The sequence below is a fragment of the Monomorium pharaonis genome, chromosome 4, assembly GCF_013373865.1.
Source record: "Monomorium pharaonis isolate MP-MQ-018 chromosome 4, ASM1337386v2, whole genome shotgun sequence".
NCBI lineage: Eukaryota > Metazoa > Arthropoda > Insecta > Hymenoptera > Formicidae > Monomorium > Monomorium pharaonis.
Window position 1 is genome coordinate 1,036,166 of NC_050470.1, and position 18,258 is coordinate 1,054,423.

The 18,258-nt window shown below is 35.6% G+C and overlaps 3 protein-coding genes across 4 annotated transcripts; 1 reads left to right on the top strand and 2 right to left on the bottom strand.

The window, feature by feature from the left end:
- The first annotated feature begins 818 nt into the window (after nucleotides 1–818).
- Nucleotides 819–11,773, top strand: LOC105830567. Its single transcript, XM_036285789.1, has 3 exons — nucleotides 819–4,888; nucleotides 8,641–11,377; nucleotides 11,635–11,773. The coding sequence occupies exons 1-2, from the start codon at nucleotides 2,030–2,032 to the stop codon at nucleotides 11,356–11,358; spliced, it is 5,577 nt and encodes a 1,858-aa protein (XP_036141682.1). The 5' UTR covers nucleotides 819–2,029; the 3' UTR covers nucleotides 11,359–11,377; nucleotides 11,635–11,773.
- A 229-nt stretch (nucleotides 11,774–12,002) lies between these two features.
- LOC105830569 (probable arginine--tRNA ligase, mitochondrial) lies at nucleotides 12,003–14,660 on the bottom strand. The gene is made up of 5 exons (XM_012669961.3): nucleotides 14,192–14,660; nucleotides 12,935–14,087; nucleotides 12,740–12,867; nucleotides 12,438–12,661; nucleotides 12,003–12,381 (listed from the first exon to the last, which is right to left on the bottom strand). Exons 1-5 carry the CDS (start codon nucleotides 14,243–14,245, stop codon nucleotides 12,231–12,233), a joined length of 1,710 nt encoding a protein of 569 aa, XP_012525415.1. The 5' UTR covers nucleotides 14,246–14,660; the 3' UTR covers nucleotides 12,003–12,230.
- On the bottom strand, nucleotides 13,957–17,955 carry LOC105840795 (palmitoyltransferase ZDHHC3). 2 transcript variants are annotated; one of them, XM_036285729.1, is made up of 5 exons: nucleotides 17,514–17,953; nucleotides 16,668–16,952; nucleotides 16,085–16,243; nucleotides 15,900–16,018; nucleotides 13,957–14,087 (listed from the first exon to the last, which is right to left on the bottom strand). In XM_036285729.1, exons 1-5 carry the CDS (start codon nucleotides 17,624–17,626, stop codon nucleotides 14,062–14,064), a joined length of 702 nt encoding a protein of 233 aa, XP_036141622.1. In that variant the 5' UTR covers nucleotides 17,627–17,953; the 3' UTR covers nucleotides 13,957–14,061. The 2 variants fall into 2 exon arrangements, with proteins under 2 accessions (XP_036141622.1, XP_012543320.1); XM_012687866.3 differs by lacking the exon at nucleotides 13,957–14,087 and having other exon boundaries at nucleotides 15,113–16,018; nucleotides 17,514–17,955.
- Between the last annotated feature and the right edge of the window lie 303 nt (nucleotides 17,956–18,258).

Below are 18,258 nucleotides of genomic sequence, written 5' to 3' on the forward strand. Positions count from 1 at the left end.
AGCTTTAAATAGTAAAATTGTATGCAAATTACAATATACATATTATTAACTAATTTTTTTACATTTAATTGCATCTTATGTTAACTGATAACTTTATTGAATGAGAGAGTTGATTAAAACGTTTTAAGATTTTATTTCATAAACAATTGAATTTTTTTTAAAGTGATAAGACAAAGATTAAACTTTTTCGGGGAGTTTTTTTTCTTTAAAAAATTATCATAAATTTTTTTTAATCGTAATTTTCTTTTGGCTTTTACTCAGATAAACTGTTGGGTAATATATTTAAATAAAAAAAATTTTTAATTGTGCTGATTACAATAATGGAATTTCAATTTTCTTCACTGCGAACACAGATATCTAATTAGAACGCAATAATCAGCTTATATTCGAGTATAATATAAGAGTAGAAACTTATACAATACAGTACTAAGCAAAAGTTAATTAAAAAATGTTATTTATCTCGGATTAGACGAATTGCGTGTTTTGAGGATTTATATGATACTGAAGAGGAAATAATATTTTTATGCGATATCCTTTGTGTATTGCAAAGAATGTGAAGCACGAAAAACACATACGTGCGGTGTCCTTCAGGAAGACGACCTTTCCGTGCGCATTTCTGATAGACCAGTCTCATCGGATACATTTACCCAAACCTCTTTCGCTGGTATAACCGGTACAGTGGAGTTAGCCATATGATGCACACTCTCTCGCTCTCAGTGTGAACCAGTCTGGCGAATGAACGAGGTGATGCGATTGAAACAATTATCAATGTCCACTACCGAGTTTTCGTTTCGTGCAGTAAACGTAGCAAGGTACTTCTTCACTTTAGAACCATCTCTGCCGTAATGCCGATGGCGTAAACGTTAACCGTCCAGTTATTGCAATAAGAGTCATTGAATTAAATCAGATTTTTGTCGAAAGCATTACCGAAACACTTCATCAACTACCAACAGACGGCGACTCACTTTTGGCTTGATATACAAACATAAACAGCATTGTGACGTTATGTTTCCTTTGCATAATTTAAATTTTTATTTACTTACGTTTAATTTTTATTTCTATTTTTTCATTTAATGTTGTATTTATTTTTACACGCATTTTATTTTTACTTATGATTTTATTTATAATTTCTATTTTTTATATAATTTTTGTTTGGATTTATATTTAATAAACTTGTATTTCTATATTTTTACATATTTGGTTTCTATTTTTTAGATACTTAACGGGAACATTTAAATCTCCTATTGTTTAATATTCAGTCACGCCATCAAAAACTATTTTTTCTTTTAACTGTGTAAACTAATGAAACGTTGCAATGAAGCTTTATTTACTTCTTGTTCGATCCGTAAACTTCCTGTTTTTTTCTTATTCTTTGTAATTAGTCGATTTGTCAATATTATTCCATATGTAATCAGTGTGACATCAATCTAAATCTCTTTGTTTGTCTTTTAAAAGTGGGACGTAATTACCGTAAATCTAATAAGATAATAGATTACGCCTTGATTATTTAACCGATTTTCAATTTCTGTCACACAATGCGTTTTATGTTGGATTTCGATATAACAATATTAAGGTCTTGTTAAAGTGCCAAATTTTGTATCATAATTTTTTATATTAAAACAAAAGTAAAATTGAATTATACTACAAAATTTACATTTTATTTCTCATTGTAAACTTATTCATAAAAAAAAAAAAAGTTGACACTAACAAGTACAAATATAAATAAGTTTACATTTGTTCAATCTCTTTTCCAATAAAATATATAAGCATTTAATAATATCGTATTAATTTTATTTTCGATTCATAACTTTGAAAATAGCTGCTAAATATTATATACTTTTACTTATTTCGACAGAAAAATTGTTTGACACTCCAAATATTTATATAGTTCTAATTTGTATGTTTCACTTAAATACTGTTGGATAGCATTAAATAGATGTATCACGTTTGTAGGTAATTGAACTTAATACGGCAACAGGTGGAGGTGGTAGATAATCTCAGCAACAAATTTGTATTATTGGCAAAAGAGATGGAAGACATCGGAGAAAAAGTGTCAAAAACTGTTCCGACAAACCGTTCTTTGTTAACATGTACGAGCGCGGCTTCGTTGTTCTTAACTCGACTAAAGTCTCGACGCTCATCGCCTAAGCAAGATGACAACGAGCTCGAGAATGGTCAAGTTCAATACGACTCGCCCTCTTCATCCGACAGTCCAATAAGTCTTATACCTTCCATAGAAAATTATTTCATCGTCAGTGAACGTACTTCTTCCGAATTCGACCGCACTTCCCTGCGCATCAACGAAGATTTCATCAAAAATGTTCTCATGGCACACAGGATACGTATAGGCTGCAAGTCTCAAGTGTGGGAAAATCTGGAATTAGGAATTTGCGAAACGGACGAAACAAATGTAGTCTACGCGGACAGTGAAACCAACATCTTATTGCTACAAGCGAGTTTTATGGGTCGTACGAATCTCATTCATCGTTTGTGCAATTGCGGAGCTAATGTCAATTACACTGAGCCCAAGTATGGTCTCACCCCGTTGCACTTGTGTGCGTTTCGGAATTGCATAGACGGGGTCAAGTACTTGATAGAACGAGGTGCGAGTATTGATACCAATTCTAAACATACGGCGTTTCATTACGCCGCTTTTGGTGATGCTTTCGATGTTGCTCAGTATTTCTTGCAACTCAGCTTCAGTCAATTATCTCCGTACGACGCTGAAGAGACGGTGTTGCACGTGGCTGCGCGAACCAACGCTGTGCGCGTACTTACTCTACTGGCGCCGAACAATAAGGAGCTCGATCGTTTAGATCAGGATGGATTCGCCGCTATTCATCACGTGGCCGACGGCGGAGACAAAGTTTGCTTAGACATACTTCTGAAAGCTGGTTGCCAAGTGGACTTACTTAACGGAAAGAACGACACCTCTTTACATTTGGCCGCGGAGGCCGGTTGCGCGGATAACTTGGCTCTCTTAGTCGAGGCGAACGCTAATCTTCAACTAAAGAATCACCGGGGACATACGGCCTTGCATTTAGCTGCCCGTTCGCATTCCCTGGAGTGCGTGGAAATTTTACTGAAAGGTCGCGCGGATCCCAACGTAGAAGATGACGAAGGTCGGACGCCTCTACATCTGGCTTTGGGCAAGTCTCTGATGACCGACGATATTACCGAGCTCTTGCTGAAATGGCGGGCGGACGTGAATAAAGCTGACAAATACGGTTACACTCCGCTACACATCGCTGCCTCGAACGAGTTGTCGCAATGCGTCAATCTGCTGATAAAATACGAGGCAGATCTTACCGCCCGGACTATTGGTGGTAACAGTGCCCTGTCCATCGTTCTGCGTAAGACTCCGATGTCTTTGGATGTGTTCGAGCGTAAACTGAACACATCCTTGACTCTGAATCGACAGGGATTTATTGCGGGCGAGCTCGAATTACAGCTGGATTTTCGTCCGTTACTACAGCACCGGCGAAACCGACAGAGTCGTTCGCCCGAGATCGGTTACCTCAACACTTTCGTAAAAGAAGGCTACAAAGAAATCCTGGAGCATCCTCTGTGTCAGTCTTTTCTTCATCTTAAATGGCACAAAATCCGAAAGTACTACGCCGCCAGTTTATTTTTCTACCTGGTGTACATGCTAATCTTTACGAGCTGGGTGATAATCACCCTAGCTCATAATTGTTACAACGAGTCGAAGGGCATTGTGGACATTCCGTCGTTGTGCAAGAACGCGCCCGGAATCTATAGATTTATCTACAAACATCCCACGATACTTGAGATTCAGTGGTACAGCCTAGTGACGCTCACTGTGTTCGAGGCTTTTCGCAAGTTCACCGTCATTCCCAATTACCGATCTGTTAGACAATTCTTCACACAGATAGAAAACTTAGTCGATTGGTGCGTAATACTGAGCGTGTTCATCACTTCTTTTGCGTATACGGAAAGAACGTATATCTGGCAAAGTCACTTGAGCGCTTTTGCCGTGCTCTGCGGTTGGATCAATTTAATGTTGATGATCGGACAACTCCCGATGTTCGGCGCTTACGTCGCTATGTTTACTAGCGTGCAGGCACAAGTATTTAAGCTACTTCTGGTCTATGCCTGCCTACTGATAGGCTTTACAGCGAGCTTCTGCGTGATTTTTCCACACAGCAAGTCGTTCAGCAATCTGTACACGGGCCTTATTAAAGTTCTTGCGATGATGACCGGCGAATTAGGCTTCGAAGATATATTTTTCGCACCCGAGAAGGGTGGTAATGAAGATGTTGGAGAAACTTCCTGGATTCTGCTTCAAGTTTCGACCCAATTTTTCTTTGTATTGTTTCTCCTATTTGTAACAATCGTGCTGATGAATCTGTTGATCGGCATAGCTGTGCACGATATCAAGGGCCTGCAAAAGACGGCGGGTCTCGCAAAACTTGTTCGCCAAACAAAACTGATCCACGATGTGGAAATCATGGATTCGTCGATTTTGTTGGGATTTATGCCGTCGAAACGCTTCAACAAGTGTATGCGGTGGACCGCGCTGTTTCTGCCGTCACCTTTACGAGCCGTTCTGACCGTTCGTCCACTAAATCCCAGAGAGAAGAGATTACCACGTGATGTTCTCTCTGCCGCCTACAAAATAGCTAAGGAAGGAGACGGACAGAACAATTTTGCCGTATCGCGCAGAAAAACTTATAGTCAGGCTTATTACACGAAAGATAGTCTCAGAAGCGACGTAACCGCGAGTCGTTGTCGTGGCGTCGATGAGGATACGCTGCAACACGATTGCAACAAATTTAAAGAGGATATTGCGGAACTCAAGGAACTTTGCGAGAAAAATCACACTCTCCTTCGAGAACTTATAAAAGCGCAGGATAGTAAAATAAATAAATAAATAAATCAATGATAAGATGTTGAAAAAAAATTTGTTGAGGAAAAAATTCACAACCGTTCAAAATTTTAAATTCGATTATGGAACAGCGATAAGAGATTCTTAAATCTCTCTTGAGTTCACAGAACGTGGCATTGATACATCGTGAATAATTAAAATGTCGCAAATCAATCTTCGTTTCCATACGTTTTTATATTTTCTAGCTGTCTAAATCTTGCCTAGACATCATTTCATTTCTGTGATACAAGTGTAATCGTGTCCAATTTCAGCTATATTTAATTCCGTCCATTTCCATATATGAATTTTATATAAGAAGCATTAGGGGCTTGCATATTTTTATACAATACATGCTACCTTAAATAAAATGTTTCATTTTAACACCATAATTGCATGTGAAATATTTCCTTAGAAAAAAAACTATTTACTTTAATCTTCTAAAAATCTAAAATATACATATATGTTATTTTGTTCGAACGTTTAGTATGTATTTAGTATCTAAAGTAACATGGAATTCGTGACGCGGATACAAACATACGGATACGTATATTGATGAGACCTTAGAGAAAATAGGACGGTTCGTTTATATTTTTTTAAACATTGTTTCAACATTTGTACAAGTTTTTATAAGATATCTCGGCTTGTCAGAAAAATTTCTGAAGAGTCAATATGTAAGTTTATATATAATAACCGGTTTATATACAATTATCTTTAGATTAATGCAATTTAATTTGTGACGTCACGTTTGATTGCTTTTGATTAGTATATTTTTGTATTGTTTATTCTTAATTTCTTATTATATAAGCTCTAAGAAAACGAATTTTTTTAATATTTTCTTTTGTTTTTTAAATTACTGTGCAATACACATTTGAATAACTACATATATTATTGTTGCGAATTTTCTTTCAAGATGTATTGTTAAACGCACGAATAAATATTCTTACATTAAAAAAAACCGTATTTATTAAAAAAATTTTGAAGTTGTCTCTCTTTGATCATGTTTTACTTTAAAATTTCAACGAAGTTAAAGAATACGTATATCATATTAACGATACGCGTAGGTAGACAGCTAAAACCGGTTCTTATCTGCATAAGTTCTCATCCGTTGAAAGTTCAACTGTCAGAATGGGAAATCCAATAAGGTAAAACGGTACTTCTCGGAAGAGAATTTAATGGGTTAAAATTTTAGAGGTTCCGTACTTTAGACCCTGTACTTCGTTATTTTACACAGAAATTAGTAATGTCTATCATGCTCTGTTAAATGACTCGGTATCTTTCAGTTCTTCAAATCGAGAAATTATTGTAGCTCTAAGAAATAGGTAAAGAATTACAATAAAAATACACTACAGATTCTAACTTTACGGAACACGAAAGTTTCTTGCAGCCTAAATAAAACTATCGCGAGGTATCTTGAATTCGACTGTTCAAAAGCTATTTTTTCTTTTCTTATTAGAGTGATTTCTAGCACGAAATATTTTATGCGCAATGTTTATTTATGTATTTCGTGTATCAACACAAAATACATACACGACTTTACAGATAACTGACACAATTCAAGAATATTTCTTGACGCAGATCTTGTAAATGTACTTAAAATGAATACAAAATTAAAAATTACGTAAACGGATCGTGATATATTCGCGATCACGTGACAGTGAAAGGAGTTTTTTTAGATAAACGCAGTTCGGATTTGGGAAACTATAAAATAAAAAAGTAATCAATAATTATATAAAGATTATAAATAATGAAAAAATTCTCTATAATATATAAATGTTATAAGTATATATAATATAAATTTCCATTTCTATAATTAAAAATTAAATATTTGATGAAGAAACCGATAATGTACAAACAGAATTAACAAAAAGGAATAACGATTGATTTATTTTCACTGATTTAGTTCTGTTCCATTTTTGAGATGCCAAATAGAAAATGAGAGTTTATAATTTCAATTTATTTTAAATTTAAGTATACTTAAAATATAATTTTATACTATTCCTGTAGACATTAGCTGTCTGCAATTTAAATAATTCTTTTTGTCTGTCTATGACCTTTACTTTGGAAAAAATCTATTTTTTTTTTTTTTTTTAGTAATTAGAATACTTTAGTTTGATAAAAACATTTTTTCTCTTTTCTTGTTTCTTTGTTTAACCTTCATTTATTTCAACAAGAAGAAAATGATTTATCGTTACATCTGATTAAGAACGCAAATATCTACATTTAATGATATTTTTTAACGATAACAACGATGTAAATAATGATGTTCTAAAAAAACTCAAGTAAAATATCTTTTAACAATATTTTTTACATTATCTAGATTAATCCAGAATTTAACAGAAGGGCAACTCATACACATGAGGGTATACGTAAAGTAGATCTCGAATTCGACCTACATCTTTTTATATTTATGTATTTTATCATGCGTTTTGCCCCTCTGCTCGTAGATCCCTCTTCCCACGCGAACGACAGAGACGTATGCAGGGTATGTCATGCAGTACGTGTAGCGCGATCGTACGAATCAGTTAAGTCCGCCGTATTGCTCGCTGAATTGTCAAGCGTACGGCGGTTAGCGATAGACATCTCTCGAACTGACATAATATTTTACGATTAGAAAATGTGGCCAAAATCCTTCTCGGCTTACTTTTGTATTCTAGAGTCGAAAACTCGTGATTTCCTCAGACAATCTCTAGATTCTTATAAATACGTGCAACAAAAAGTGGGAGCGTTAAACGAGCAGACGAAGTGACGACCGTACGAAGGCCGGTAGTGAGAGGAAAAAAAGTGCGGTGTCAGTTAAAAATATAAAATCATCATGCTATCACTTGAGATTCTTACACAGACGTACTTGAATATTCGATAATAACACGCCTTCTCCAAACAGGAACATTAATATTAAACCTTCAGAAATGTACATGAAAAACAGAAAAAGAAATACTAATACATGGAACGACAGTACTATTAACGGCGCAAATTAAAAATCAGGAGACAAGATTGCTAATGTATATATATGCAATAAACTTAATATTATATCTTTTTTAATGAAAAGAAAGAACTATACATATAAATGAGCGTACAAATCTAGCGACCAGAGCCTTAGGAAAAAGCAATCTCTATTCTTATCTGCATGCAAAAAGATATATTTCTTTGAAGATCATTAATATCATCCGGATGAATGCAAGTCATGATCGAATCGGAGCGGCTCGAATGTAAGGCACTCAGTCATGCTCGAGACCGTGGTACAATAATAATTTTTAACTCTTGAAAATGGATCAAAACGACTTGTAGGCGTGATAGTCGAGGAAAAGAACGAGAGAGAAAGAGACTGGAGAAGAGACGATGACGCGAGTGCGGTAATTAGGATGCTTCACATGCGCGAATCATCACATAACGGTACGAATACTTAGTGCTTAATTACGAACAGCATTTACACTGGAAACTTAAACATTGTACAACATAATAGCTTGTACCTAATAGCTGAAGTAATTCTGAGAAAAATAAGTGAAACGACAAAAAGTGACAAGATCATTATAATTGCAAATGGTTCAAGCAAGATAAGGTCTGTAAATACGACTTCTTGCGTGAGAGAATGTGGGAAACGTAAAATAATAGAAAAAATAGTGATTAATGGATAAAATCGTTAAAAAAAATCGAATTAGACAATTTAAGCGAGATAAGATTGGACGGACGTCGTGTGCTTGAATTTTGACTCGAAGAAAAAAAAGAGAAATTGAGAACTAATTGTAAACTTATTGTAAATCGATTGTAAATACATTTTAATTCTGGTGAGTATGTGTGAAAATGATCGAGATACGTTAGGGGAGAGTGCTGAAGTAAAGAATGTCGAGATGAACGGTCTGAAGATACCGATTATTTTGAATGATGGCGAACAACATTTTTATTCCAGAAGTTTCAACAGTCGTCACAAACGTGATCCGCTGTCCGTTAGATTAGCTTCCACTTACAGATCGTTGAGATGTGCATATACAGTGGATGATTATCCGCAAAAAATTACAATTGATGACGCAACTGTATCGAAGTTCGATAATAATAATCAGATCGAAATCGACGCCGGTGAACCGCCACCGGTCGACGACTCACTTTTCTTCGATAATCTGGAATGTTGTAAAAATCACTATATAAATGGTGCCAAATTGAGATCGGCTTTGTGGTCCATAATTGACTCGACGGAGACGAGACTGCTACTGCTGCACATGGAGAAGAACCGCGTGCTTCCAAACGCGTGCAAAAACGAGAGATTGCGGAATGTCGCTTACATCTGGGCGTCTTATCGTGGTTTATTGCAACTTCTGCCAGAACTGGAGAACGCTGGAGTGTGTTACGACTACGTCGAGCCGCGGACCGGCCTGAACGCTCTCCTCGCGGCTTCGCTGGGCGACAGGGTCGGTTGCGTGGAGTATCTGATTGCGAAGGGTGCCGATGTAAACTACGAGAGCCTCGTCAGTCGTTACACGCCGCTTCATTTTGCGGCGCTCGGTAATAGCTGGCATACCGCGGCTATGCTGCTGGATCACGGCGCCAAGCTCAATTACGTCTGTCAGGAGGTGGTCGAGCCAATTCTGCATAGTGCTGTTCGCGCGAAGGCGGTGGAGACGGTCAAGCTGCTACTCGAACGCGGTGCCAGCGTCGTCGAGAAGAATCACCTGGGCCAAACGCCATTGCACGTGGCCTGTTTTGTGCAATCGATACCATGTGTCGAGCTGCTGTCAGCCAACACGCCCAATGTGAATGCCGTCGATAGGGAGCACAGGACACCTCTGCATTTCACCGTGATGAGCACAGACTCATCCGCTGAGTTGGTGCAACTGTTGCTGAAACGCGGCGCCTTGGTGAATGCGGTCGATCGAACTGGCTTCACACCCCTTCACATCGCTGCGTTGAACGAGCAATCACGGTGCGTGGATGCGCTCATCTGGGCTGGCGCCGACATCAGCGCGACCACGCGCACTGGCTTGTCCGCACTGAATATCATATTGAAGAAGATCCCTGAGTCCTTGCACGTGTTCCGCCAGCGGTTGGATGCCTCCATCAGGCTGACTCGGCCGGTGCCGCATAATCGTGAATTTGAAATGCGTCTACATTTTGATATTCTCTTTCCCAGCGGTAATCAGTGCGAGACTAGCTTCATAAACACTTTCGTGCAGGAGCACCGAAAGGACCTGCTGTCGCATCCACTGGTTATGGCATTTCTACACCTCAAGTGGGAGAAAATTCGCAAGCTTTATCTGCTGAGAATACTCTTATACGCTATGACAGTGATATGCATGACTACTTACGTACTAACCGCGTTAGCGTATAAATGTTACAATCAAAACGAAACTAACAGCTCGAAGATATGCGGCAGTAGACGAGTGACTAGCTTTCTCTTCCGAAAGCCAGTTATCGAGATCGAATGGTATCTTGCGTTAATCCTGACTTGCATCACTATACCGAGGAAAATATTTGGTTTCATGGTCTACAAATCGGCGATACAATACTTTTCCAATATCGACAACGTGCTTGATGGCGTGGTGATTGTGAGCGTGTTCGTTACGTCCTTCGTGTACACCGGGCGCACTTACGACTGGCAGAATTACGTCGGCGCGTTCGCCATTCTTTGCGCCTGGACCAACCTGATGTTAATGGTCGGACAGCTACCGGCTTTCGGCACCTACGTCGCCATGTTTACGCATATTCAATTCGAGTTCGCCAAGCTTTTGCTGGCGTATTCGGGCTTACTGATTGGTTTCACCATTAGTTTCTGCGTGATATTCGCTGGCGAACCCGCGTTCGGTAATCCTTTCACCGGGCTGATCAAAGTACTGGCTATGATGGCCGGTGAATTGGACTTCGAAGGACTCATCAGTCAGATGGATGATGAACCGACGACGAGTTCCTTCGTTTTTTATCATCCTCTATCGCAGATACTCTTCACGCTATTCATAGTATTCGTCACTGTGATCTTGATGAACTTGCTGGTCGGTATTGCTGTACATGATATACAAGGTCTAAGGAAACACGCAGGGCTCACGAAGCTGGTAAGACAGACAAAAATGATACTCTTTACGGAGATGGTGTTGCATAACACTACAATCCCGTACGCCTTTCGGAAGTGGATGTCCGATCACAAGATCAATGTTGAAAATAGGAAACGGGTTCTCGTGGTAAAGCCACTTAATCCTCTCGAAAAGCGATTGCCTAAGGATATAATGAAAGCTGCTTACGAGATAGCACAGAAGAATATTCCCTCGTCTATGAATGATGATATCAATTTGAGCGATCACGCCGTTTGGCTGAAACATCGACAGACAGAGCTTTCTGATGTCGCCTTACAAATGATGTTCGATAAACTGACCTCTATGATGAAAGTGAACGAAGATGCTATAAAATTGCTGAGGGTACAATTGCTAGAAATGAATAAGTTGCTAGAAAACATCGCGACGACATTAGCGAAAGAAGAAAGTACTTCGTTATGATTTGAACGATTTAATATCGGTACGATGTGATATTTTAGTTTGTATTGTGTGATTCACGATTATATTTTCTTTCATTGTAAATATATTTCTATAAGTAAAAGAGAATTGCATAATTATAATTAATTTTTAACAATTAAGAAATATAATTTTTTCAGTTTTACCTTTTTAAGAAAGTATCAATTTCTGGAAGAAGGAATTCTCGAAATTTACTATTTAAATCGTTTTTTTAGCAATTGCTTATCGTATTGTGCTTCTTGTATATTTTGTCTGTTACAGATTATATTTCCATTGCTTTTTACAAACATGACTGATAAAGTAGATATCGAAGCCACAATTAATGGTGGAGGGCCTACAGGTCAGTCGGGCGCTATACGTTGGGGAATTGCATGGGGCTTACGCAGCTTTGTTGACAAACCAATGATCGAGAGAATGCGAGTTGGTAAGAAAATCGATTTAATAAATTATCGTCACATAAATACGATATATTTGTTTACATATATGGTAAAATGTTTATTTTACCATATTATTAATTAAAATGTTATTTTCAAATAGCTGGACTTTTAACGAGGGACTGGAGAAGACGCGAAAGGAAGAAGTTTGGTCAAGAAGGTGCCAGAAGAAAATTTGCTTGGAACAAACGTTAATTCTGCTTATTGTCATATAATTTTCACACTACATAAACTAAAATTATATGAAATCGCTACAGAAAAGTATTTCGTTGTATAATAAAATCTGTTTAAAAAAATTTAATTAGCCAGTTGATATTCAATAAGTAGACGTATATTTTTTTCTGATTGAAATCTCACAAGATTGACCAAGTCAATAGAATAGTGCTAGAATATTTTTTTAGGATTCCAGCCTAAAATTTATTTTTACATCTCTTCCAGAGGTACTAGACCGAGTAATTTCATACCTTGTGCGAGAACATTTTTAGCAACATGAAAAAGCAGCAATCTTTGACTAGCAACATCAGGCAATTCATCCTTTACTTTCAACAAATAGAAAGCTTTATTGATTGCATTACTAAAAAAAAAAAACTATTTATATTTCAATCAGATAATTGTATTTTGATATCTTACCTTAGACTGAAAAGATATGTCGTTAATATACAAGGTTCTATTTCGTCATATGATCTCAATACTGCTTTTTCGAACTTGGCAATTAATATGACTAAATCGTCAACAACTTCTCCTTGCAATAGATTTGGCTCACATTCCGTAGTTAGAATAGCGTCGCTATTGCGCTCCAAGCTAACGAGTCGACAATGCGTGTATTGCAACTTTATACCAGTGTCCCCTTTCAACTGACCTTGCAAGAAAAGATTAGGAGAAATTAATTAATAACATATAAAATAATTTTTCCGCGATAATAGACTGCTTACGTCAAATGCTGCGTTCCAATCGAACGTATAATCTCGTTGTCGTTTTCTCTTCAAGTCGTTAACTATCATTGCGGAAATGCCCAATATATCCGAGCTTTTATCATTTGAATCTAGACGGACTTTAGTGGCTAAAAACAAGTTTCATTACAACCAGTTTTATATAAAATTAAACGTTGATATTTAAAATCAACATACTAGGCGAGTCAATTTGTTTCTGCTTCATAATATCTCTGGCAGTGTCCAAGATATCCTCTAAAAATACAGTATTTCCCCTTCTCGTTTGCATACCTTGTAGTCGGCCAAATTTTACATGTTTCAATCTTTCAGCCCATGGCATTTGCATTTGTTTTAATATTTCTAACAAACTTGAAAAATGATTGGTTTGTGTATTATCCACCACATAGTACATACGGTCAAAATCATTCTTTTCGAATCTATCGATAGCTGCGGCAATGTCTCTAGCTATGTACAAGGTGGAACCATCACTCTTGATTATAGGAACGCTTTTCTTGTTTCCCAAAATTACAACTTTTCTATTCTGCTCATCCCTTAAAAGCAATTGCATTTTCTCCATCAATGTGACTATTTCCTCCACATTTTTTGCCCTGTACATAGATTCCCAATGATATTCGTCAAATGTAATACCGATTCTACTGTAAACCCTTTGGAATTCTTCCACAGTATACTGCTTAAATATTTTCCACTGCTCATGCGTGACTTCTGTGCCATTTTCCAAATCGTTAAATATTTTTCTTGCACGATCCAATATTGAAGAGTCAGTTTCAGCTAGTTTGTTGGCGGTAACATATGCTGTATATAAGGCTTTTATAGGACTCTTTTTCATTTCAGCCTCACCAATATTTGCCATGTCAATTCCCAATTGAACTAAACCATATTGTGTACCCCAATCACCCAAATAATTGATTTTCTTCACCTTATTTTTTACAAAACTGTTGATATTAGCAACATAATTTCCTATTATTGTAGATCTCAAATGTCCTACATGAAAAGGTTTGGCAATATTGGGTGAACTAAACTCCACTATTACATTTTTTTTGTTACCCATGAAAGTTGGAGCTAATGTTGTACAGTTATGTTCCAAAATATCTTTAATGCATCTATCTCTAGAAACATTGAAAGAGATCACATTGTTCTCTACACTGATGTCATCAAAAACACTATTTAGATCGTTATTTATAATATTCTGTACTCCATTCTGTATATTGTATTGTTTAGTTTTCAGTGGAAATAGGAAAGAATATATTCCTTCTGTTTTATGTGTTTTCAAATCCAAATGAGATACAACGCTGGATATGTTCACATCAATGTTTTGCAAAGATTCTGTAATCTGAAAACAAGAATATAATTAGATAAATAATAAATTTAAAAAAAAAAAGAAAAAATTTCCTATCGTGAACATTTTGTTTGAAGAGAAGCAGAGAAAAATTTAACCTTTTTAAAAATTGCAGTTTTTATATCATTACCCATTTTTATATTATTACTCATAATGTATTTTGATTATTTCATATATTAAATAATGTAAACAATTCTGTTTGTTTTATAGAACTATTTTTCACATAAAAAGACTAATGACAGGTTATGACAATTTTACAGGACATGATTTTACAATAATATCACTCAAACTGGTAATACTAATTATTGTAATGTTTTCAATATTCAACGTTTCATATCATCAATAATCATCATATAATCAATATGATAAAAAAATCAGAAATTTTATTATTAGAAATCACAGGTTAATAATGATTGGTTGCGTTGCTGCACTTTTTGTGCACTTAGCATCTCTCTCTCTCGCTTTCTTTCTTCTCTCTATTTCGCTCTTTCTTTTTCTCTCCGACACGGTAACACCACTATTACGACTCGTTTCAAAAGTGCAAACATTTATGGAGATTTAAATCAAAACGCGACAAACCTAAGGGCCGATTTTACCAACTCCGGTTACCTTAACCGGCCGGTTATTCCATTGGAATTGACCAATCGTATTTGTTCTTAAGCAAAATTAACAAATGCGATTGGTCAATTCCAATGGAATAACCGACCGGTTGATAAAGTCGGCCCTAATTCACTGAATATAGAGAAAGTAAACTGTTCTAAAATAATATTACTGATAGATGTCGCTAATACGGTAAGAAAATATAACTAGAAACTTTATAAAAAAAGTTGATGATAAATTTAAGCATTTCAAAATTATTAAAAATATATTATAATTATTTAAAATATACTCAATATCTATTAAATTAATATTAATTTTTATTATACATTTTCTTTAAAACAAAAATATCAATTTATTAACTTTACTTAAAAATTAGTAGAACACTATTTATTGATTATTTGTTGATAATAAAATTCTAATTTCTTGAAATTATATTAACAATTTTATTTTCTAGAATACTACAATACAATCCTTGCAGCGAATAAATTCATTAGGCGAGGACACAGTTCCTAGCGATAATTATCTTAAATTAAAGAATTATTATTTAATTGTATCACTCTTGAAATATCACTTAGCCTTATATATTTTACTTTAAAAGAATAAAAAATGAGTTTATTAACATAATGTCGATTACATTTTTATGTATATTCTGTTATCACATATGTTTCAACATAAGTAATAACATATACTAAAGCTATTTATTTTCAATTTAAATAAATATATATTTATGTATACAAATGATTAATATATCCATAATATATATTAATTGTCTTTATATGAATGTTTATACATATGTGTGTGTATGTGTATATATATATATATATATATATATATATATATATATATTATTTCCACGCTGTAGAAACGTTATAGCTACAAGTCTCAAATCTATGTTATGTCAATAATTCGTACAAAGATGTATTAAGATTCTAATCCAAAGAATCAATTACTCTAATATGTATATACTGTTACGTAAAAAAAATAATACAAAAAATGAAATACCACGCGTGTGCAGACACATAATACACTCGTTTTTTATATAATCTCAAACTTCGTGATCGATTAAATATGCGTCCTTTCTGAAAGAGTAACGCGGTGGATTGTGGCAAGGTAGTAGCCAAAATATTGGATGGCTCTTTCCACATACTTGAGACAAAAGCGTGAAAGTTCGTGGTGTATTCTTATTGTGATAGCGCTGTTGTATACCTTGCACGCGTTCCACGGCAGTTTCGTCGCCTAAGATCGCTTGAAACTGATCAACTAGAATCGCTATGACGAACATACCGAATAATGCCGACTCCAAAACTAATATCACACAATGTAAACTGTAACACATGTCAGCATTAGTATTCCAGTTGTCATAAATCTTTGTAAGGCTGTAAAATACATACATGCGATTTTGTTTGACTGCAATGTCATTATTGCATTGCGGGCAGTCATAGATCCAGGATGTAATAACTAAAATAATAGCATAGATGGCTAATGCACCAACGTATACCAGAAACTGTATGAAGTACTTTTGATTCCTCTCGCCAACACAGTTGTTGATCCTTAAACAATTACGAGTCTTTAATAAATTTAAAATAAATCTTAATAACTTTTCACAATAAGACTGACTAAAAAGTCTATTAATCTTTATTAACAATGTACTATTAAAACTTATTAAATAGTGCAGTGTAGCAAATATTTTGTAATTTTACAATGTTGACTTGACAGTTATTATATCCGACCATCTACAAGATTTCTCAAAAATAATTTAACTTTTTCAAACTTTATTTTCGTTAATAGATGCCCAAGAATTTTAGCTTTACTGAGGCAAATCAATTGACTGTAAAGAAATCACAATTCAAGGTCAATTTTGTTAACAAATTTCTTTAATTACAATGGTTTTTCGTTGCATTACTTATTCTTACAAAGAGTTTCATTATCTTTACATAGATCATTACTGTTTTTTATATCATGACTCATAGTTACCATGGACAATGATGATCCATTCTTCTAATACAACGTTTACAAATTCTGCAATGGTGTGCTCTAGGAGGTCTATATGTTTCGCACCTAGTGCACACTGTCCAATCGTCCTTCTCATCATCCCCCTCGTGGTCGTCGTTTCCCCCAGAGACATGGATGTCAGAGAAGTCCATTCTACTTTGTGGTAAGGGTACTATGCCTGGATCACTGCAGACAGCTTTCAAATGTGCCATCATCAGAAGAAGTACAACAGTGTTAAATGCTATTATATGGAAGGGGCACCATAAGCTGAAAACAAAAAAAGTATTGTGAAAAAATATTTCTTATAAAAAATTGTAACAAGTTAAATAAAAAGGGCGATAAGAGAAATGTGAGATGTCATATAAAGTATGAAAAATTCTTTTGGAAATTATTTTGAAAATTTTCATATAATTTTTCAGATTTTTAAAATAAATTTCTGTAATAATTTTGTAAATTTTTAAGAAATCTCTACTTTTTATACAAATTGAAACACTTAAAAAAAATGTTAAGAAAGTCTTTCTCTAAATTTCTCATATATGTAAAATCTAAACAATCTTAAAGTTTCTAAAGTTTATCATTCTATAATTTGTTTAATAAAATCTTTAAAGAAGTCTGAAAAAGTTTAAAATTTATTTTTTAGAAATTACAAGGTAAAAAATCTTGGAGTATTTCAGAATTCACATACATAGAAAATTAAAAAAAAGATTGTCAGTATTTCTTTAAAGTGTTATAATTTGTATAAACATAAAAAATTGTTTCACCTGAGTCAATAAGATCTGAAAAAGTGTTGGTGGAATAATTTTTGCGACAAACATTTGTTATGCGAACCTGTCTTGCATAGTGTGCAACACGATCCATCGTACCACGACGTAGTCAGCGTAGAACACCGCCACATAGGTAACGATGATGCATACGATGCCACAGGGATCCCTGACAAACATTTTTTGCTTTCGCTGACGGCACGCGGCGATTAATATCGCAGTTCCTCATCACTGTGCGCATTAATGTCATGTCATCTGCTTTCGAGACGGTCGCATTGTTAAGTCATTCGGAGGTTGAGGTTCCAAGTAGCAGGTACGTATCCACGGGATGTCGATCGACGAACTAACGCATAATCCGTGCGACACCGTCGCGTTGATTCGAACTGACGATGAAAGTCTGACGGAAAGGTGGCTTGAAAAGTGAAATCGGGAAACGGAGTCAGTGAAGGTGGACCTGTCAAATGGTGACCGATGCAGAAGCAGAATTCTCAGCTGAAAAGAACAGACGTTGTCAAACATTTCGGCATGCACCCGCAATATCACATGATTGGTGATGAAATAGTGGCGTTCCTGAAATACCAAAAGTTTTCCTAACCAACAGCCAATCGCAGATGACTTGGTGTCCGTATTCGTAATTTCATTGGCGAGCATCTTAAGTGAGGTCCAATCGTCTGATAATATCCATTGTATGGTAAATTGCGATCGACGATGGTCACGTTGGCTACACTTCTTGCACTCTGCATCTTTCTCTCGCGCTTTCCCTTTATTTCTTTCTCTCTCTTTCTCTCTTTTCTCTCTCTCTCTCTCTCTGT

What these genes read in the sequence shown, in the direction of transcription:
- LOC105840795 (XM_012687866.3), bottom strand. Translation starts at nt 17,626, where the DNA reads ATGTTTGTCAGGGATCCCTGTGGCATCGTATGCATCATCGTTACCTAT. An exon ending in ATGGATCATCATTGTCCATG is followed by an intron (nt 16,244 to 16,667) that starts GTAACTATGAGT and finishes TAATTGTTTAAG; the next exon opens with GATCAACAACTGTGTTGGCG. An exon ending in GCAGTCAAACAAAATCGCAT is followed by an intron (nt 16,019 to 16,084) that starts GTATGTATTTTA and finishes CATGTGTTACAG; the next exon opens with TTTACATTGTGTGATATTAG.
- LOC105830567 (XM_036285789.1), top strand. Translation starts at nt 2,030, where the DNA reads ATGGAAGACATCGGAGAAAAAGTGTCAAAAACTGTTCCGACAAACCGT. An exon ending in AGGATAGTAAAATAAATAAA is followed by an intron (nt 4,889 to 8,640) that starts TAAATAAATCAA and finishes AACTTATTGTAA; the next exon opens with ATCGATTGTAAATACATTTT.
- LOC105830569 (XM_012669961.3), bottom strand. Translation starts at nt 14,245, where the DNA reads ATGAGTAATAATATAAAAATGGGTAATGATATAAAAACTGCAATTTTT. An exon ending in AAACTGCAATTTTTAAAAAG is followed by an intron (nt 14,088 to 14,191) that starts GTTAAATTTTTC and finishes TCTTGTTTTCAG; the next exon opens with ATTACAGAATCTTTGCAAAA. An exon ending in GAAACAAATTGACTCGCCTA is followed by an intron (nt 12,868 to 12,934) that starts GTATGTTGATTT and finishes ACTTGTTTTTAG; the next exon opens with CCACTAAAGTCCGTCTAGAT.